Below are 19973 nucleotides of genomic sequence, written 5' to 3'. Positions count from 1 at the left end.
GGGGGTCTCACCCTCCCCCCGGGCCATGCTGTAAATATTGGTGTGGTTTGGGTTTACTCTGGGGGGTCAACGCCCCCTTCCCCGGGCGGGGGGTGGGGCCGCAGGGACCGGGGTGGGTGCATGGGGGGCCTGTCAGGGGCCCCCCCACTTTTTTTAAGCAGACACGAGCACCAGCAATCCCACGGCACCCCCCTGCAGGGTTCTGTCCCCCCTCCCCGTGCCACCCCCCAAAAACCCACCCAGTGTCACTGGGGACCCCCCTGGACCCCCCACTCTTATTGGGGGGGCTCAAGATTTGTTCTTTCTGCCCCCCCCCCATCCTGTCCCTGGAGAGGAGCTGGGCTGGGGGACAGGATTTGGGGGTCCCAGAGAAGGGGATGGGGGACCTGGAGGGGCTTTTTCTCTCTAGGGCTGTAATTTAGCCATTTTTCTCTCCACCCAAATCCCTGCAGGGCTGGGGGGGCAGAAGGGGGGGGCCGTGCTGCAGATTTAGGGTTTTGCGGGGAGTCCCTATCCCCCCAGCTCTAACACCCCCCCAGGTTTGCTGCACCCCAAATCCAGCCCCCCGCAAAGACCTTGGGGACCCCCTCAATGCTGAGGGGAAGGTGGGGGCAACACCCCTTGTCCTGGCCTAATTTGGGCTGAAAAAACACCATTTTGGGCAAACTGACCCCACAGCTGGGGGCAAAGGGGTGAACCCGGGTGCTCCCGCACGGACAATCCCCCCGTGTCCCCCCGGGACCGGGGCCCCGAAGAGAACCCAGATGGTGTGTGTCCCCCCCCCAGCCCAATGTCCGTCTGTCCGTCCCTGTTTCCCCCTCCCACTTACCCCAATCCATTTGGGATTTTCCTTTCATTTTCTTCCCAATTTTTAATCGCCGCCCCTCCCAAAATCCCCTAAGGGGAAACCCCCCCCCCATCCCTTTTTTTCTGCTGAATGTACCCAGCACTGTCGTGTTTTAGTGGATGTGTTTTTAGTACAAAAAAAAAGACAAAAAAAAATTAAACCCCACCTTTTTTTTCCCCCACCTTTTTTTCTGTTAAAAAAAAAAGAAAAGGTAAAAAAAAATTAAAAAAATAAAAAAGAAAAATTCTTACAGCGCCGACAGTTTGGGAGGAGGGGGAAAGACGTTTGCGCTGCAAGAGAATTCCTGAGTGCATTTTGGCACTGCCACAAAATCCCGGGATCCTTTAGATGGAAGTTCTTGTGAATTACGTTAAAAAAAAAGGCAAAAAAACACCAAAAAAAAGAAAAAGATAAAAAAAAAATCATCTTTTTTTTCTAATATTTAAAGAGTGTTTTTGTAGGTTTAAAAAAAAGACAAAAAAAAAAAAGGAAAAAAAAAAAGAAAAATAATAATAATCCCGACTCGGAATTTGTACGGCTGAGCGGGGCACGGGGGTCGCGTCCCCGGTTTCCCGGTTTGCTTGGGGTTTCGGTTCTTTTGTTTTGTTTATTTTTGAGTTTTTTGGGGTTTTTTTGTTTTTCCTTTTTTTTTCTTTTTTTTCTTTTTTTTTTTTTGTATAATAAAGTGAAAAATAATGTTTCTGTTCTCATGTCATTACTATAAAAAATAAAACTTTAGAAAAAAAAAAAAAGGACAAGTGTGAGGAGTGTTTTTCCTCCCTCCTGTGGGATCCACCTGGGGGGATCCGCTGTGGGAGGGAACCCCCAGGGGACATTTTTGGGGGCTCTGTGGCACTGGGGGTCCACAGGGATTTGCAGGGATGGCTGGAATGTCACCGGGATCTCAGTGGGGTCTGTAGGGAATGAGGATCGAGGGTGCGGGGGGGTCTGTACAGGAGGAACCTGTAGGGTATGGGGGGATTCATGGGGATAGGGGGATCCTTGGGATGGGCTCCAGAGGAATGGGGACATCCATAGGGATGGGGGAATCTCTGGGGTGGGGGATCCTTGGGGCTGGTGGGGTCCCCGGAGCTGGCGGGGATCCATGGCGGGGGGAACCGCAGGGACAGGTGATCTGCGGGAACGGGGCGGGTCCCCGGGACTGGGGGCAACACCGGCAGTGGGGGATCGGGGGTCTGGAGTTGCGGGGTCCCTGCCGAGGGTCCGGGGCATGTGGAATGCGGGGTCCGGGCGTTGCGGGGTCCGGCGTTGCGGGGTCCGGGGTTGTGGGGTCCGGCGTTGCGGGGTCCGGGGTTGCGGGGTCCGGCGTTGTGGGGTCTGGCGTTGCGGGGTCCGGGGTTGCGGAGTCCGGGCGTTGCGGGGTCCGGCGTTGCGGGATCCGGGGTTGGGGGTCCTGGGTTGCGGGGTCCGGCGTTGCGGGGTCCGGGGTTGCGAGGTCCGGGGTTGCGGAGTCCGGGCGTTGCGGGGTCCTGGGTTGCGGGGTCCGGGGTTGCGGGGTCCTGGGTTGCGGGGTCCGGGGTTGCGGGGTCCGGGGTTGCGGAGTCCGGGCGTTGCGGGGTCCTGGGTTGCGGGGTCCGGGGTTGCGGAGTCCGGGCGTTGCGGGGTCCGGGCGTTGCGGGGTCCGGGCGTTGCGGAGTCCGGGCGTTGCGGGGTCCTGGGTTGCGGGGTCCGGGGTTGCGGAGTCCGGGGGTTGCGGGGTCCGGGCGTTGCGGGGTCCGGCGTTGCGGGGTCCGGGCGTTGCGGGGTCCGGCCGCGGCGGGGGGACTCCGGGCCCCGCCTGGCACCGCCCCCTGCAGGCACCGCCCTCTCTGACTCCGCCCCCCGTGGCCCCGCCCATCCCCGCGCCTCTGACGAGGCCCCGCGCGGCGGCGGCGGCTCCGGCCCCTCCCATTGGCCGCGGCCCCTCACGGCGCCTCCCCATTGGCCGGCGGGGCGGGGGCGGGGCCGGGCCGTGCGCGCGCCGGGCGCGCCGCCCCGCCCCTCCCTCACCCCCCTCACCCCCCTGGGCCGCCGCCGCCGCCGGGCGGAGGCACCGCCAGGCCCGGCCCGGCCCGCTCGGCACGGCCCCGCTCCGGCCCCGCTCCGGCCCCGCGCCGGCCCCGCGCCGGCCCCCACCATGGCCAGTCGCCGCCGGGCCCCGCGCCGGAGCGGCGGGGGGCGCTGACCCGGCCCCGCCCCGGCCCCGGCGGACCCTCCGCGCCGGTGAGTGACCGCCCGAGCCGCCCCTCCCGGCCCGGGGCTCCCGCCCTCCGAGAGGCCCTGCCCGGCCGCGGGGCCCCGCCGCAGCGGAGAGGGGCCCGCTGACCCCGCCCCGGGGCGCCCCGGGACCTCCCCCTGCGCTCGGGGGGACCCCGCGCTCCGCCCGGGATCGTCCCCGGGATCGTCCCCGGGATCTTCCCCGGGATCGTCCCCGCCCGTGCCCTCCCGCCCCCCGTGCGGAGAGGCCCCGGGACCTTCCCCGGGATCCCCGGAGCCTTCCCTTCCCCCTCCCTCGCTTCGTACCTGAGAGCCCCCAGGGCCCCCCCAGACCTGCTGGGGACTCCTGGGGTCCCTTGTTACCCCCTTTCCTACCCCATCGCTTCCTGAGAGTCCCCACAGCTCTCACTGGGCCCCCCAGCCCGATGTGAGACCCCCCCCAGCCCTGAGATTTCCCTTCCCCCCCCATTTTCCTGTTCTTCATCCACTCCCGAGAGCCCCGGGGCCCTCCCTTGTCTCCCCCAGACCTGCGAGGGACCCCCCCGAGCCGCCCCTAAACCCCCCTTTCCTGCTTGTGCCCCCCACCCTCCTCTCCTGAGAGCCCCTGGGACCCTCCCCGGGCCCCCCAGCCCTGTGGGAGACCCCCAGAGCCCCCCCCCTTGTCCCCCTCCCTTTTCTGCCTCAGCCTGGGGGGCTCCTGGGGGCTGAGGCAATTCCAGCTCGTTCCCTCTTTCCGCTGTGGGAGGAAGGAATCCTTGGATCAGCGGGATCAGGGGGATCGGGGGGTGTACGGAGACCCCTCCTGTGTCCCCCCCACCCCAGTGGTGGGTCAGAGTCCCCCCTGCCCCATGGCAATCGGGGATTCCACTGGGTGCTGTGGGTGTCTGACCATGAGTTTGGGGTCTTTAGACCCCCATTGTGGGTGGGGGGGAGGCCAGGCCCCATTTTGGGGGGGGCGCACGGTGCTCCCCTCCTGCCCTGGCCCCCCTCCCGTCTGCTGCAAGGGAGGGTGATGCAGCAAAACCCACCCCCCTGGGAGGGGGCAGTCTGGGGACACCCTGAGCCCCCTGTGCTCACCTACAGCCCAGAGACAATGGGGGGGTCAGGGGGGGCTCCCGGGGGGTTTGGCACCTCTGTGAGGGCTGGGCATGTCCCAGGCTGGCCTGAGGGGTGGGGAGACAGCAGGATGACACAGGGGACATCTTGCCTTTGGCAGCCAGTGTCCCCCACTAACCTGGGGGGGATCCGTGCCAGGCTGGGGAGGGTCACACCCAGCTGGGGGACCCCCGGGGCCCCCCCACTTCACTCCTGGAGGGTTTAACCCCGGGACTCTTTCTCTTGGCGTCCCCCCAGAGTGCATCTTGGGCACGTCCCAGGGTGTGCCGTGGGATTTTGGCTGGGTGGGAGGGGTGTGCAGGTGAGGGTTGAGGTGCCATGAGCCCCCCCGTGCCCCCAGCCCCCCGTGTCCCGTGCTATGAGCGTTCGGCGTGACTTCTCCGCAAGCAGCTGCAAATGAAAATGGAGGATATGTCTTTGTCTGGCCTGGATAACAGCAAGCTGGAGGTGAGCTGCCCCCTCCGGGGGTCTGTCTGTCCCCTGGGGTGTCCCCCCAGTCCCTAACAGCCCCCCCTGGGCCCCCAGGCCATCGCACATGAGATCTACACGGAGCTGGTGGAGGATGCCTGCCTGGGGCTGTGCTTCGAGGTGCACCGGGCTGTCAAGTGCGGGTACTTCTTCCTGGATGACACAGACCCCGACAGCATGAAGGACTTCGGTGAGCCCCCCAAGGCCCCAGGACCGGGGCGGTGCTGGTGACAGGGACACAGCCAGGCCCCTGTCCCCAGGGAGGCCGTGGGGGACTGGTGGTCCCCACACACAGGGATTTGGGGTTGAGGGCTGCTGAGGGGGATTCAACACCCAAATGTCCCTCCAGCAGTGGCCAGACTGTCCCAGAGGGTAAGTGGGGGGTTCACTGAACCCCAAAACACGGCGCTGGGGCCCTGGGGGGCACAGCTGGGGTGTGGGTGGGAGGTGGCAGAGACCCCCTGGCAGCACTCAGTGCCTCTGGTTCAGCTCCCCCGAGCCCCACTGAGGCCGTGTGGGAGGCTCTGGCAGCCCCAGTGACCCCCCAGAGCAGATGGGGGGGCTCAGGGCAGGGTCTGAGCGTGTCCCCCTGCAGAGATCGTGGACCAGCCGGGCGTGGACATCTTCGGGCAGGTGTACAACCAGTGGAAGAACAAGGAGTGCGTGTGCCCCAACTGCAGCCGCAGCATCGCCGCCTCCCGCTTCGCCCCCCACCTGGAGAAGTGCCTGGGCATGGGCCGCAACAGCAGCCGCATCGCCAACCGCAGGTGGGGCCCACAGGGCTGCTCCCCCCGGGGAAACTGAGGCACGGGGCCCGAGCCTGGGCCTGCCTGCCTCCCTCCCCTGTGGGGTTTGGGCACTGATGAGCCTGGGATGTGGGCTTGGCCTCTGGGTCTCCCCAGTCCTCGCTTTCCATCGTGGGGGTGTCCAGCTTGGTTCCCCCCTGGAGCTCCTCTTGCTCCTCCCCACCAGTTCATCCCTCCCAGGAAAATCAGCTGGGAACCCTGGGTCCTGTGATCCCCCTGCCTTGGTGGCTGCCGGGGACTCCTGTCTGGATCCCGGGGTGCTGGGGAGGGTGGGAGGTGCAAGATGGATCCTGGGGTGCAGGAGAAGATGGGAGGTGCAGGATGGATCCTGGGGTGCAGGATGGATCCTGGGGTGCAGGAGAAGATGGGAGGTGCAGGATGGATCCTGGGATGCAGGATGGATCCTGGGGTGCAGGAGAAGATGGGAGGTGCAGGATGGATCCTGGGGTGCAGAAGATGGGAGGTGCAGGATGGATCCTGGGGTGCAGAAGATGGGAGGTGCAGGATGGATCCTGGGGTGCAGGAGAAGATGGGAGGTGCAGGATGGATCCTGGGATGCAGGATGGATCCTGGGGTGCAGGAGAAGATGGGAGGTGCGGGATGGATCCTGGGGTGCAGGAGAAGATGGGAGGTGCGGGATGGATCCTGGGGTGCAGGAGATGATGGGAGGTGCAGGATGGATCCTGGGGTGCAGGGGGACCTGGGATGGATCCTGGGGTTCCGTGGAGGACATGGAGCAGACCCCAGCCACGATCTCCCTCCCCTCCCCGCCCAGGATCGCGAGCAGCAACAACCTGAACAAGTCGGAGAGTGACCAGGAGGACAACGATGACATCAATGACAACGACTGGTCCTATGGCTCTGAGAAGAAAGGTGGGGAGGGGTCTCTGGTGTCCCGAGGGGTGGGGGACACGTCCTGCCCGCCCCACGGCCCCTGAACCGCGGCGCGGGGTGGGTGTGTGGGGGAGAGCAGCCATGTGTGGCAGCCTTGGGGCTGCACCCCTGGAAAAGGTCAAATCTCTCCTCTCCGTGTCTTTCCCCACAGCAAAGAAGAGGAAATCGGATAAGGTGAGGGGGCGGGGGGCGCGGGGAGGGGCGGGGGGGGACACAGGACACCCCCAACACCCCCCTCTCGTTGCAGAACCCCAACTCGCCCCGCAGGTCCAAGTCCCTGAAACACAAAAATGGTGAGGGGGCGGGGCTAAACGCGGGGCGTGGCTTACGGTGTTGGGGCGGGGTTTGTCCGGGGGCGGGGCTTGAATGGGCGGGGCAGAGGCTGGGTGGGGTATTTAGGGCGGGTGGGGCACCTGCAGTGGGTGGGGTTTTCCCTGGCTGGGGTTGGGGTTGGTGGGAGGGGACCCCCGGCAGGACCCCCCCCCCCCCCCTCACCTTTCCTCCCTCCCAGGTGAGATCGGCGGGAACCCCGATCCCTTCAAGGTGAGCCTGGGGTGGGGACAGATGGCTCCAGGCCCTCCTCTGCCTCCTCAGGGGCCGCAGTGCCCCCCAGGAGGGCCCCCCCAGGAGGGGCCCCCCCAGGCCTGACCCCGCTCTCTGCCCCCCAGTACAGCAACTCAGCCGGCATCAACTACGAGACGCTGGGCCCCGAGGAGCTGCGGACGCTGCTCACCACGGTGAGCACGGGGGGCAGGAGGGGCCCCCCCGGCTGGGCAGGGGGCTCCACACGGGATGGGACCCCCGGGGTCTCTCCCCACTGGGGCTGGTTTCCAGGCTGGGAACGGGGTCCTGACCGTGAGGCAGTGGCTGCTTTGTCTGGGACACAGCCCTGGGAGACTGGAGGGCCCCAGGGCTGTGATGGTGCAGCAGAGCCCAGGGGTCCCCCACCTGTCCCCCCCAGCTCACCTGTCCCCCCCAGACTCACCTGTCCCCCCCAGCTCACCTGTCCCCCCCAGACTCACCTGTCCCTTCCCTCCCCAGCAATGCGGGGTCATCTCCGAACACACCAAGAAGATGTGCACCAGGTGAGGGTGGCCTGGCCCGGCCCTGCTCGCTCCGGGGGCTTCCCCAGGGGAGGGGGACGGCCCGTCTCAGCCCCGTGTGTCATCCCCAGGTCCCTGCGGTGTCCCCAGCACACAGATGAGCAGCGCAGGGCAGTCCGCGTTTACCTCCTCGGGCCCTCGGCGTAAGTGGCTGCACACAGGGGGTCCCTGAGGTCCCTGTCCCGGGGAAGAAGGACTGGGGGGGCTGCACGGGGTGCTCAGGTGGGGCTGGGGACAGGGACAGCCCTGGGGAGGCCTGGAGGGCCCGGGAGCCCAGGGTTGGGCTTGGGATTTGCAGCCCAGCGGGGCAGTGGGGGCTGGGCCAAGCCCCTGGGCATCCCCCTGGCATTTGGGGGGGGGCTCTGTCCCTCTGTCCCCACCCTCCGTGTGTGACACTGTGCCCAGGTCCCTGCCCGAGGCCGAGGGCAGCGTGGAGAACGACAGCTTCGAGGTGGCCGAGAGCCAGGCCCTCATGAGCCGCCTGCAGTGGGACGGCTCCTCCGACATCTCCCCCTCCGACTCGGCCTCCTCCAAAGCCAGTGAGTGTCTCTGGGGCTGGGGGCACATCCTGGGGCACATCCTGGGGCATGGAGCCCTCGGGGGGCACATCCTGGGGCATGGAGCCCTCGGGGGGCACATCCTGAGGCACGGAGCCCTCGGGGGGGCACATCCTGGGGCACGGAGCCCTCGGGGGGCACATTCTGGGGCACAGACATCTCTGGGGGGCACATCCTGGGGCACAGAGCTCTCTGTGGGGCAAAACTGGCTGTTCTGGCATCTCCCCAGTACAAGAGGGGTTGAACAGACCACGGCTCCAAAGCCTGGAGCACCCTGTCCCCCACCTTGGGAGGGGGAGGAACATTTGGGGTACATTTTATTGGGTGTTGACCAGAGTTGGGCATCATGCACTCCGTTTCAGGGCCCACCTCCTCCCTGACGCCCCCGTTTCTTCCTTTTCCCCCCTCCCCAGGTACAAACAACTCCGAGTCCCGCAAGACCAAGAAGAAGAAGCCCCACCTGGGGCTGGTGAGCGGCGCCCCAGGACTGGGCTCCAGCAAGAAGAAGAAGCCCAAGCCCCCCGCCCCCCACACTCCCAGCATCTACGACGACATCAACTGAGCCCCGAGGAGCTGGGGAGGGGCAGGACGGACAGAGGGACGGACAGGGGCCAGGACAGCCCCCGGGCACCCCGCGGGTACCGGAGGACTCGGCCAGCACTGGAGCGGGGCTGGATTTGGGGAGCCCCCGTTAGTGCCCCCCTTCTCCTCCCCCCTGCCCCGGTGCCTCTATTTATTCTGTGACAGTTTTTGTACTGGGGCTCCCGTTGGGGCGTTTCCCTCGGACATGGGGGTACAGCCCCCCCTTTCCCCCCCCAGCCCCCCCCCAGAGCCAGCTGTGCCCCCCACACCCGCTCCTCACTCACCCTATGGGGTGGGGGGCACTGGACACCCTGGGCAGGTCTGGGCCTGGGTCAGGGGGTGGTGAATCCCCCCTGCCCTGGGGTTTTGGGGTGAGCCCCCCGCTCTGGGGCTGCCCCGGGCTGGCACTCGCTGGTCGGGCTGGCTCCGGAGGGGGGGTCACGCTGCAGGGGGTGTTTCCCCCCCCAGAGGACAGGTGGGCACCCTCCCACCCCCCGGGTCTGTTCAGCTGTGCCTGCATTCAGCTGTTGGGGGTCTCGGGAGCCTGGCAGTGCCCGCACGGGGGGGGGTCACAGGGGGCTGCATGCTGCATCCTTCATGTTTGGGGCTCTTTGGGGTGGGTCTGGGGGTGGGGGGGAGCTGCTGTGACCATCCCTGTGCCAAACTGTTTGGGGAAGGGGGACCCCAACCTGCCGGGGACCTCCGGGGGGCAGCTGGGAATGGAGCGGAGCTGGGGGGGGGGGGAAGCACAGAGCCCCCCGCCCCCCGCATCCCCAGGGCAGCTCTGCGTCCCCTCTGCGCGTGCCTGAGGACCTGCTGCTGCACTTGGGGGGTCACCGGGCACCCCCACAGCTCTGAGGGGTGTTTGCACCCCCACAGGCTCTGCTTTTGTTTGGGGGGGCCGGGACCAGCGCCCCGCTGTGCGGGCCGGGGGGGGACAGGTCCCTCTGGCTGGATCCAGGTCGCCCCCTGCCCTGTGCTCCCCTCCGCTCCCCGCAGCTGCTCCGCACCGCGGGGGCTGTGCTGGGGACACGGTCGGCTCCATCCCCTCCGCTGTTCCCCCCCCCCCCGTGGCTGTCTGACCCCCCCATCTGGCCATGTGTCCCCGGGGGGGGGCTGTGTCTGTCCCCCCACCCCGGAGCCGTGGCTCGTCCTCCCGCTGGGACTCACAAACTATGGTGCTCTCGACTCTGGATTCACTCTTGTTTTCAAACTGCTGCTAAAGGCTGGGCTGGGGGGGTCCTGCAGAGCCCTGGGCGCCTCAGAACGCTGCGGGGCCCCCCCGCCGCATGGGGACCCCCCTGAGGTCCCTCCCGGTGCGGTTTTGGGGCGGGGGGGGGGGGTCTGGCCACTGGAGCATGCCGAGCTGGCCTTCGCGTGCCCCGGGGCCGAGGACGGGGCTGTGGGCACCCAAAACCACGGGGGACCACCCCAACCTGCCTGGGGGGGCGCGGGGGGAGGCAGCCTGAGCCCCCTCAGCTGCAGGAGAGGCGCTGCAATTTGGGGTCCAAGGGGTGCAGTGGGGTTCGGGGGGGCTCAGACCGTGCCCTGTGACCCCCCCCCCCAGGTTGGTGTCCTCACCCCCCCGGTTTTTCGGAGTGTCCCCCCCCCCGCCGGGGAGCTGAGCCCTTGTGAGGTCTGTGTGTCCCGTGAGTGGGTTGTGGCTGCCCCTGTAAATAAAACTGCATCTTGACTTGGTATCCTTGGCATTAATTACAGCTCATTAATTAATTCATTAAGCAGGGCCTTTACCCCGCCCTCACCCCATCCATCTCTCCCCACTCCATTCACCACGGGTGGGGCTGGATTTGTTTTTATAACCCCCCAAAAGGGTGGGTGGGTGGGTGGGTGGGTAGGAGAGAGCAGCCCCCGGGGCAGGAAGGCAACCACTGGGGTGACGTGACACCCTTTATTTGCTTTAAAAAGTCCTCGGGAAGAAGCCACGGCCCGTTCCGGTGCTGCCCCACTCCCCCGGAGCTGGGATTGGGGCTGGGGGACGGGGAATGGAGGTTGGGGGGGGCACAGCCCCTTTTCGGGGGGTAAAGTCCGGCAGCAAGGCTGGCACCGCGCTGGCTGCGGTCACAGCGCGGGGACAGGGACACGGCGGCGCCTCCCCGCCTCACGCCGCCTGGCCGTACACCCCGAAGGCCAGGACGGTGACCAGGACGGTGACACCGATCAGGGACACGGTGGCCGGGGCCGTGAAGAGCTGCCGGTAGTTGATGCGGAAATACCAGCCCAGCGCCAGCACCACCATCACCGTGGGCACCATGAGGGTCCCCCCGCCCAGGGGCAGCCCCGGGGCCGTGGGGCCGGCGGGGCCGGGCTCGGGCAGGGCGGGGGCGGCCGCGGTGGCCCCCCGGGAGCGGTGGCAGTGGATGACACAGTTGTCGGTGATGCGGAGCGAGCGCAGCGTCCGCGCCTGGTCCTGCAGCAGCTGCCCGCGGTAGATGAGCTTCATCTGGCTCTCCTGGCCCGGGAAGTATTTGCTGCGGGAGGAGGGAAGGGCTTGGAGGTGGCAGAGACGCTCACCTGGGGCGGGAACCCCCCGACTGCCAAACGGGGAGGGGACAGCGATGGCACCGCCAGCACGCCAGCGCCGTCTCTTTTAAACTCGTTGTTTTAAAGCCCACGGCCCTCGGTATTTTTGGCACCGCAAGAAGGATAAAAGCCCTCCCCCGTCCTGTGGGAGGGAGGGGGCTGTTTGCAGCGGGGCGGCGCAGGAGCTGGCAGGGGGGGCTGGCAGCGCTCCCCGTGTCCCCCCCCCCCGTCCCTCGGGACTCACCTCTTGAGAACCCCCACGGTGTCCTCGGGCCGGGCCACCGCCACCTCCTCGGTGTCGTTGAGGAACTTGAGGCGGATCTTGATGAGGCCGGGGCACGCGTCCCCCGCCGCGGGGGCGCCGGGCTCGGCGGGGCCCTGGGACAAGCTCCGGACGTCCAGCAGCTGCTCCAGGCCGGGATCGGGGGCGCCCCCGCCGTCCTCCCGTGCCGCCGCCCCCCCTTCCTCCTCGGTTTTCTCCTCCGCGTTCTCGGAGGCCCTGGGGGGCTCCGGGGCCTCGGCCGCCCCCGCGGGCCCCGCGTAGGGCGGGAGGGGCCCGAGGCGGATGACGGCCGCGTCCCCGGTGCCCAGGAGCTGGCTGCTGCCGTCGGCCACGTACGTGGACAGCCAGGCCAGCACCAGCGCCAGCACCAGCACGGCCACCCCGGCCACCAGCGTCACCTCGTCCCCCAACCCCAGGATCAGGGGGGCGGCCGGGGGCTCCATCTCCGCGACCCCCGCGCTCAGCCGGGGACCTTTATCCCCGCCTCGGCCTCCCGGTGCCCGGTGTGACCGAGCTGTGCGGCGGCGGCGGGGACCCCCGGGGCTGCCCCGGTGCCACTTTCGTTCGGGCTCAGAACAGACCCCGCGGCGGCTCCCGGAGACCGCAGGGACGGGAGCTCCTCGCTGCGGATTTTCCTCCTCGCTCGCTCCCGAGGCACCGAAGCGCCAGCGCTGCGCTCAGCTTACCGGGCCCGGCGGAGGGTCCCGGAGGGTCCCGCAGCCCCTCGGTGCCCAGCGGGGCAGGGTCAGGCCATCCCCGACCTGGACGGAGCAGAGCAACGCGGTCAGCGGGGCCAGGGCACCGCGAGGCAGGAGGAACCGCTGGAGCCCCTGCCCGTCCCCGGGGGCCCCGGTGTGTCCCTACCGGTCTCCGGGGGTCCCTACCGGCCCCGGGGGTCCCGGTATGTCCCTGCCATTCCCGGCCATCCCGGGGGGTGCCGGTGTGACCCTGTCAGCCCCTGCGGCCGCGGGGAGTCTCTGCCGGTGCCGGGGGTCCCGGTGTGTCCCCGCCATCCCCGGGGGTCCCGGTGCCCCCCCCCACTCACCGCCTCCCGCCGCCGCCGCCCGCGCCGGAAGCGCCACGTCACAGGGCGCCGCCAGGGGGCGGGAGGGCGCGCGGGTGCCGCGTCACGGCCGCGCCCAATGGGCGTGATCACGGGAGGCGGAGCCAATGGGGCACGCCCTAAACAGGCGGTGCTGGGAGTGGGCGGTGACGTAAGGTGGGCGGGGTCTATGTGGGCGGGATCACTGGCGCGAGGGGCGGGGCCTCGGGAGCATCGTGGGAACCCCCGGGCTGAACCCCCCCGCGGGGCCTGACCGGGACCAGGACCGGACCGCGGTTGTCACCCCCGGCACCGTGCCCACATCCTGCAGGGTCCATCTGTCCCCTCCCTGCCACCCGTGACCCCCGGGCTCTGTCCCCCTCATCCCCTGTTCCCACCCCAGGCCCCCGTCCCCACAGAGCCCTGTCCCCACAGCAGTGGCCATTGCCCACCCTGATCGCACAGGGACAAAGAAGCCTTAAGAGCCACCTCTGCCATGTCCTTTACTGACACCAGGGCGCGGGGGGGACGCAGCAAGCGGACACCGGTGGGGGACATGAAGGGGAGACACGAAGGGGACACCAGTGAGGACACACGGAGTGCCCTCAGGAGATGAGCCCCTCGATGGGCAGCTGGAGGTAGCGGCGCAGGGCGGGTGGCAGTGCCAGCTTGGGGACAGCGGTGTGACAACGGGCGCCCAGGTGGCGCCGGATGGCCACACGTGCCAGGTGCTGCAGCCGCCGTGGCCGCCCCGCCATGTGCACGGCCGAGGCATAGAACTCCTGGTGCTCCTGCACGGGGGGGACGTGGGGGTCAGCGAGCTGGGGCTGGGACACGGGCACAGCCCGGGACACCCCGGGACCCCCCCTTACCTCCCAGAGCTCGGGGGGCACGGCCTCCACCCAGCCGTCGGCGGGGGGCACGCGGTCGTAGGCGTTGAGCAGCACCTCCATCGCCGGCGGGTGCTGGCAGCACAGCCTGAGCATCTGCCGGCAGAGCCGTGTCACCGCGGCGTGACACCGCCGCCGCCCCGCGCCCCCCCCGTGCCCCCCGTCCCCCACCTTGGGGTGCGCGGGGAGGGCGCCGTGGTCCAGCAGGAGCGCCAGGGTCTCCTCGGGCCGCTGCTCCCGGTAGTCGCGCACGGCGCGGAGGGCGCAGTCCAGGGGGGGCGTCCCCGGCGCCGTTGGGGACGGCGGCGTGGGCGCCGTGGCGCAGCAGCAGCCGGGCCAGCGCGCGGTGCCCGTTGGCACAGGCGTTGTGCAGCGGCGTGTGGCCCTTGCGCCCCGCCGCCCCGGGGTCGGCGCCGGCCGCCAGCAGCCGCTCGGCCACCCGCAGGAAGCGCTCGGCGTCCTCGGGGCGCTCGGCCGCCGCCGCCGCCGCGTTCAGGGGGGTCTCGCCCTGGTGGGTGCGCAGGGAGGGGTCGGCGCCGTGGTGCAGGTACAGCTCCACGTGGGCCACCAGCCCCTGGCGCGCCGCCACGTGCAGGGCGGTCACCTGCCGGTCGCGCGTGCCCAGGTTCACCTGCGCCCCGTGCGCCAGCAGCAGCTCCGCGCACCTGGGGAGGGTGGAAAGGGTGAGGGGACACTTGGGAGAGACGTGGCACCCACGGGACGCGACCAGGACATGCCAGGGAAGTGCGGTTCCCATGGGACACCCCTAGGGACACCTCGGGAAACCCGGGAGAGACGTGTCACCCATGGGACATCCCCGGGGACCCTCCCAGGACACCCCACAGGCCCCTGGCTCCCAGATCGCGTGGGTGGGACCGGGGTGAAGATTTCCTGCGCGGGGCCTCTCTTGCAGATGAGCCCCGCCCTCGGTGGGCCCCCCACGCAGGTGAGCCCCGTACCTGAGGCTGTGGGGCGCGGTGCAGAGGTGCAGCGGGGCCGAGCCGTCGGCGCTCAGCACGTTGGGGTCGGCGCCGAAGGCCAGCAGCAGGCGGGTGCAGTTGGGGTGGGGGGCGGCCGCGCTGTCGTGCAGGGGGGCCCGGCCGCCCACCACGGCGTCCACGGCCGCCCCCCGCAGCAGCAGGTGCCGGGCACAGTCCTCGTAGCCGCGGGCGGCGGCGATGCGCAGGGCCGAGGTGTGCTGCCGGCGGGGGCTCAGCACCCACAGCCCTGCGGGGGTCAGCGGGGGTGCCGGACCCCCCTTTACCCATACCCACCCACCCACAGCCCTGCCGGAGGCGGGGGGAGCAGTGGGGCACCCCTGGGGGCTGCCCTGTGCACCCACCCTGCCCCAGACCCCCACAAACTGGAGCAGCCAGCCCCGCTCCCCCAGCCCAGCGGAGCTGCACCCCCTTTCCCTGGCCCCCCACTTGTTCTGCAGGGGGAAGGGGAGGGAGAAGGGAGAGGAAAGGAAGGGCCCCCAGCCCCGTACCCTGCTCCGGTGACCACACCAGCTCCTCGCTGACCATCTCCAGCACCAAATTCGCGGCGGCCTCGTCCCTGAAGATGCTCTGGACGCGGGGCAGGTCCCCGGCGAAGAGGGCGTTGTGCACGGCGGGGTCCCGGCAGAACTGGCGCCGCCGGGGGGGGCTCGGGGGGGCGCGGGGGGGCAGGAGGCGGCGGGAGGCCGATTCCCGGGCCAGGGCCCGGCGCCGATCCTCCCGCTCCAGCAGCTCCCGCTGCAGCCGCAGCGAGCGCAGCGCCGACGAGCTGAAGGCGAAGGTTTCGTGCGCCATGGGCGCCCCGGGACGGCACGGGGGACTGGCGGGACGGCCACCGGCGCCCTGTGCCGGGCGTTATAAATAGGGCTGTGCCCCACACACGGGTGTGGAATCGAATGCCGGGGCCAGGAGCCCTATAAATAACTCCTGGGTGGTAAACAGAGTCACGGGGTGCTGGGGAGTTTAACCTGTTGGTGGGTGTGAGGTGGGGATGTCCCATGGGGACCCCCTGAATCCTGCGGGGCTGTGAGACCCTGGGGGGAACGGCCCCTCCTGCCCAGGGGGAGCAGGGACCCCCGGGAAGGGACAGAGTGGTGACACATGAGGACACGGGTGATGCAGAAACAAAACAGCCCTTTAATGCAGGTTTGGGAGCGAGAGGTGTGCCCGGAGCAGTGGGGACAGTGCTGAGGCCATGTCCCCCCCGGGTCTCCCCAGCCCTCAGCTCCACAACAAACACCACAGACATGCAGAGAGAGAAGCAGGTGGGTGGCAGGTGCGTCACCTGCTCCTGGGCACCGTCACCCTCAGCAGCAGCTGCCGGGCTCAGCCGCAGTCAGCCTGCGCCGGGGCTGAGAAGAAATCCTCGGGCAGCTCTCCCAGGAGCCCGTCCAGGTCATCTGCAGGCACAGCAGGATGGGACCCGTGAGTTTGGTGAGCGTGTGGGATCATGGAATTGTTCAGCTCGGGAACTAGGCCCTGTTTTCCTCCCCTCCTGGAGCGGGTCTGACTCACCCATGTCACATCCATCAGCTCCCACCGGCTCTTCCCAGCTGGGATCAGAGCTCGGAGGGCACAGGGAGAAGCCCCCAGGATGCTGCTCTGTGCTATGTCCACTTGTCCTCGGCTGTCCCCAGTCCTCAGGAGCAGGGACATCTTGGGGGGGCTGCACGGGGGGATCTGGGATCAGCTCAGCCTGGGCAGGGACCTGCCAAACCCAGTGGGGATGAATTATTGGGGGATTTATCCATCCCTCCCCCTTCCTCTCGGGGGTTCCAGCAGCCCAGACCCCTTTGGGGGTCCCAGCGGGGTCCTCCCTCACCTGGCGGGGGGAGCAGCCCTCGGGCTCGGGTGGGAAGATGCGGAGGAGGTTGTTGGGGGTCACGTTGAGGTAGTGGTTTCGGTGGGAGGGGGAGAAGACCCCGACCTGCAGAGAGGGCACAGAGGGGGCAGAGCCAGCTCCAGCTCCCGCCTGCACAGCAGCTCCTGGATAAACCCCCAGAGTTACAGTTCCCCATTTATGGTAATTTTAGGTACAGCTGAGAAAGATCCAAGGTGGGAAACTGCGGGAGATCCTTTTCTTGTATCTACATTTGCAGTCCCGGGGCGCTGTGGAGTGGGAATGGGGATGGACTGTATGAACACACCGGTTCCTCTTATCCCAACGTTCGCAGTTCCAGGGTGTAACGGGCTTGGGAACGGGACAGGTGATGTGCTGGACCCTGGCAGTCCCCCACAGTGCATCCCCCCGGGGTGAGACCCCCCTGCCTGTGGGAGCAGCAGCCCCCCCAGCTCTCCTCACCTGCCTCAGGAGCAGCACGGAGCCGGCGCGGAGCTCGCTCTGCCTCTGCTCCAGCAGCAGCCTGTGCACCGTGCCCTGCATCTCCCCTGGAAGGAGGACGGCATCCCTGAGCCCCAGAGCGACCTGCTGGAGCCTCCCCGGGGCACAGGAACTGCCCCCCTCACCTGTGGGGTCCCGGAACACGGCACCGGCCCCAGCGCTGCTCCTGGTCATGGTCTTGATCATCACGGCCATGCTGGGCACCTTGTTCTTGGGGAGCTGCTTCAGGGCTGCCTGCACAGCACCACGGGGGCTTGGGGACCACCTCGGGCAGGGCCGGGAGCTGAACCCCGTCATCCCTGGGGGTCCCTTCCCGGGTGGGATATTCCAGGATCCCACAACCCTTGGCACCCACGGGGACGTGGATGTCTGTGCCCAGCTCAGCCCCCTCCCCACAGACCCCCAGCCCTCAAAGCAGCTTTGGGGGGTGCGGGAAGAGCAGGGGGCCGAATCCTGGGCCGCCCTCACCTTGCGGAGCACCATGACCACGCTGTAGGTGTGGAGGAAGCAGCTGGGGTCCCTCTCATCCAGCCCCAGCTCCCTCTTCATGGCCAGCCAGGGCCCCTTCCCGAAATCCTCTTCCGTGGGCAGCGGGGAGCTGGGCAGTGCCTGGGGTCAGGGACATCCACGGTCAAAGAGCCCCGGGGGCTCCCTCCCTGCCCAGCACCCCGCTCTGGGAGCCCCCAGCAGGGCTGGTGGGATTGCCACCGGGATCTGCTGGAGCAGGGGGTGACGGGGGGTGACGGGGGGGTTACCTGAGCCCTCGGCTTTGCCACAGCCCCGTGAGCTGGAGACTGGGGAGTAGACACCAGGATCTGCTCCAGCAGCTTCCCAGAGTGCTGGTGGGAGAGGGAGAGATGTCCAGGGATCTGCCTCACTTCATCAGCTGCTCCCATCCCACCCTATCCCAGCCCATTCCCACACTATCCCAGCGCACATCCCATTTCCATTCCCATTCCCATTCCCACCCTATCCCATTCCCATTCCCATGCTATCCCCACCCAGTGCATTCCCCACCCCATCCCCACCCCTGGCACATCCTTACCCCGGTTCCCGGTTCCCAGCTCCCGTGCTGTCCCCATCCACCCCCACCCTCCTCTCCCTGCACTCTCCCTCCCGGTGCCCGTTACCCACCTGCTGGGGCAGGACCCCGGCGGGCCCCGGGAAGCGCCGGCTCTCCCTGTGCAGGGGGGCTCGGGGGGCTCCCCCGGGGGCTTTGCTGGCCGCTGTCACCAGCTGCACCAGGTGGTTGGTGACCACGGGGAGGTTCGGGGGGCCGGGAGCGTTGGGAGCCACGGGGGGGTTTGGGGGCTGCCGGAGCGGAGGCCTCGGGGGCTCCAGGGAGCCGGGGGGGCCCGAGGGGGGTCTGGGGGGCTGCCGGGGGCAGCTCTGCGCTGGGGGGGTCCGGGGAACCGAGGAGCTGCTCCCTGCTAGGGATGCTTGGACTGCCCTCAGGCGCGGAGCCCCCGGGACAGGGACGGACCCCCCGGAGCCCCCCGGCTCTCCCATGGGTGGGGGGGCTCTGGGGGTGCAGGCATCGGCCGCGCTGGGCCGCAGCACCAGTTTGGGACTGGGGAGGGGGCCCCGCCTGTCCTGCAGCCCCCCAGAGCCGGGGGCCAGCTCCTCTCCCAGCCTGAGCTTTTTGGGGACCACACACGCCTGAGCGTTCTCCTTCCCTGGGCACTTCCCTGGCGGCTTCTGGTGGTGCCCGGGGGGCAGCTCGGGGCCCTCCCGCTCCCTGCAGGCAGCCGGGAAGAGGGAATTGTCCGGCTCATCCCGGGCCGCTGCTCCCCGGGACGGCGGCCCCGGGAGCCCCGCGGGATGCTCGCCCTGCCCGGCGAGGGGCCGGAGGGTGGGGGGCTTACTGGGATGGGGGTTACTGGGATGATGGGGGTTACTGGGAGGAACCGGGACCATGCTGGGCGAGGAATGCCCGGGGATCACAAACTGGCTCTCAGCATCTTCCACAGCGGAGAGGAAATCCTGCGGGAAAATAAACACCGGGAATCCGAAGGGCTCCGTGTGTTCCCCGGAACTCCCTCACGGCGTGTCCGCCTGGGTCAGCCCGGGCACAGCGCACCTCTGGGGGGTCCCCAGGTCATTGGGGGGTCCCTCACCTCATCCTCCAGCTCCCCGTCCGTCCCAAAAAGCTTCTGGAAGTGGCAGGACTGCGGGAAAAGAGAGAAGAATGGGACTGGGAGGCACCCACCGAGCCGGGGGGCCCTCGGTGGTCCCGGAGGTCTCCGCCGTGGGACGTTCGGGCTCCTCACCGAGGGCCCGCGGCACGGCCCCACACCGCGCCCAGGGGACCCCGGACCCGCCACCGCGCGGGGGCCCTCAGAGAGCCCTTTGTGGCCCCAGATCCCTCCCAGGGGACCCCGAAACCGCCTCGGTGCCCCCGGCCCCGTTACCATGGCAGCGGCGCGACTCCCCCCCCGGCCCGGCCCCGGAGGCGGAAGCGGCGGGGCCGGGACTCGAACCGACGGTCCCCGGGGAAGGGGCGGAACTTCCCCTGCGGTGCCGAGCGCCGCCTGGCGGCGGGCAGGAGGCGCTGCCGCGCCCCTTAAAGGTCCACGCGCCTCCTTTCCCCGCGCGTGTCACATGTGCACACGCGTGTGCCCCGCGTCACCCGGCCGGGCCCCGCGGCGCAACCGGTGACTCAGCGCGGCCCCGGCCCGGCGTGATTCATCCCCGCACGCCCCCGCGGCACCGGCGAAGTGACCCCCCTCGCTCTGGGCCTGCTACACCCACACACGCGTGTGTGGAAGGGCACGAGCAGGTGCTGCGACCGGCGAGGGCACACGCGTGTGTTTCCGTGTGTGTCCTGCACACACGCGTGACCATGTGCGTTTTGTAGACGTGTATGTACGTGTGTCTGTATGTCCCTGGCACACGCGTGTGTCTGCGTGTGTCCTGCACACGCGTGTCTGTGTGTGTCCCGTGCCCCGTGTGTGTGACAGGCTGATGCGCAGCTTCACGCGGGCACAGAGCACGCGTGTGCCCTGCGCAGTGGTTCCCGTCTGGCCTGCTGCACACGCGTGTTCACACGGGTGTGTTCACGCACTTGTGTGCAAGGGTGGTTGCACACCGAGCTCCTGGCCCTGCACACGCGTGTGTGCGGCAGCACAGCGGCCTGCAGCACGCGTGCCATTGCACACTCACATTTATGCGCTGTCGCATACTGATTCACACCCGTGTGACGTTGCACACTCGGGAGCCGTCGCACACTGACACGGTTTCACACTCCCGCGGCCCCTTTAAGGCCCGATTAGGCCCCGCCTCTCGCTA

General features: G+C 68.4%; 4 protein-coding genes across 6 annotated transcripts; 1 reads left to right on the top strand and 3 right to left on the bottom strand.

Annotated features, from left to right (window-relative positions):
- Positions 1-2938: 2938 nt before the first annotated feature.
- Positions 2939-10290, top strand: ATXN7L3 (ataxin 7 like 3). Its single transcript, XM_066204914.1, has 13 exons — positions 2939-3070; positions 4521-4627; positions 4706-4838; positions 5244-5415; positions 6230-6327; positions 6500-6522; positions 6596-6641; positions 6860-6891; positions 7017-7085; positions 7390-7433; positions 7523-7594; positions 7857-7990; positions 8422-10290. The coding sequence occupies exons 2-13, from the start codon at positions 4577-4579 to the stop codon at positions 8568-8570; spliced, it is 1023 nt and encodes a 340-aa protein (XP_066061011.1). The 5' UTR covers positions 2939-3070; positions 4521-4576; the 3' UTR covers positions 8571-10290.
- Positions 10291-10485: 195 nt separating this feature from the next.
- On the bottom strand, positions 10486-11977 carry TMUB2 (transmembrane and ubiquitin like domain containing 2). Its single transcript, XM_066204916.1, has 2 exons — positions 11376-11977; positions 10486-11079 (listed from the first exon to the last, which is right to left on the bottom strand). The coding sequence occupies exons 1-2, from the start codon at positions 11855-11857 to the stop codon at positions 10710-10712; spliced, it is 852 nt and encodes a 283-aa protein (XP_066061013.1). The 5' UTR covers positions 11858-11977; the 3' UTR covers positions 10486-10709.
- Positions 11978-12945: 968 nt separating this feature from the next.
- On the bottom strand, positions 12946-15165 carry ASB16 (ankyrin repeat and SOCS box containing 16). Its single transcript, XM_066204900.1, is given in 6 exon segments — positions 12946-13247; positions 13329-13442; positions 13518-13622; positions 13624-14011; positions 14306-14573; positions 14836-15165. Coding segments are annotated over 6 exon segments (1365 nt in total). The 5' UTR covers positions 15140-15165; the 3' UTR covers positions 12946-13061.
- A 43-nt stretch (positions 15166-15208) lies between these two features.
- Positions 15209-19907, bottom strand: HROB (homologous recombination factor with OB-fold). Of its 3 annotated transcripts, none has more exons than XM_066204890.1 (10): positions 19848-19907; positions 18803-18853; positions 17820-18668; positions 17441-17524; positions 17154-17294; positions 16811-16919; positions 16647-16732; positions 16167-16271; positions 15860-16010; positions 15209-15744 (listed from the first exon to the last, which is right to left on the bottom strand). In XM_066204890.1, exons 1-10 carry the CDS (start codon positions 19863-19865, stop codon positions 15671-15673), a joined length of 1668 nt encoding a protein of 555 aa, XP_066060987.1. In that variant the 5' UTR covers positions 19866-19907; the 3' UTR covers positions 15209-15670. The 3 variants fall into 3 exon arrangements, with proteins under 3 accessions (XP_066060987.1, XP_066060985.1, XP_066060986.1); XM_066204888.1 differs by having other exon boundaries at positions 15258-15744; positions 15860-16052; XM_066204889.1 differs by lacking the exon at positions 19848-19907 and adding an exon at positions 19097-19169 and having other exon boundaries at positions 15258-15744; positions 15860-16052.
- Between the last annotated feature and the right edge of the window lie 66 nt (positions 19908-19973).

Source organism: Chamaea fasciata, unplaced genomic scaffold (assembly GCF_029207755.1).
Source record: "Chamaea fasciata isolate MVZ Bird 193981 ecotype frontalis unplaced genomic scaffold, bChaFas1.0.hap1 SCAF_27, whole genome shotgun sequence".
In the NCBI taxonomy this organism is placed as follows: domain Eukaryota; kingdom Metazoa; phylum Chordata; class Aves; order Passeriformes; family Sylviidae; genus Chamaea; species Chamaea fasciata.
This window is presented reverse-complemented; position numbering and strand designations above follow the sequence as displayed.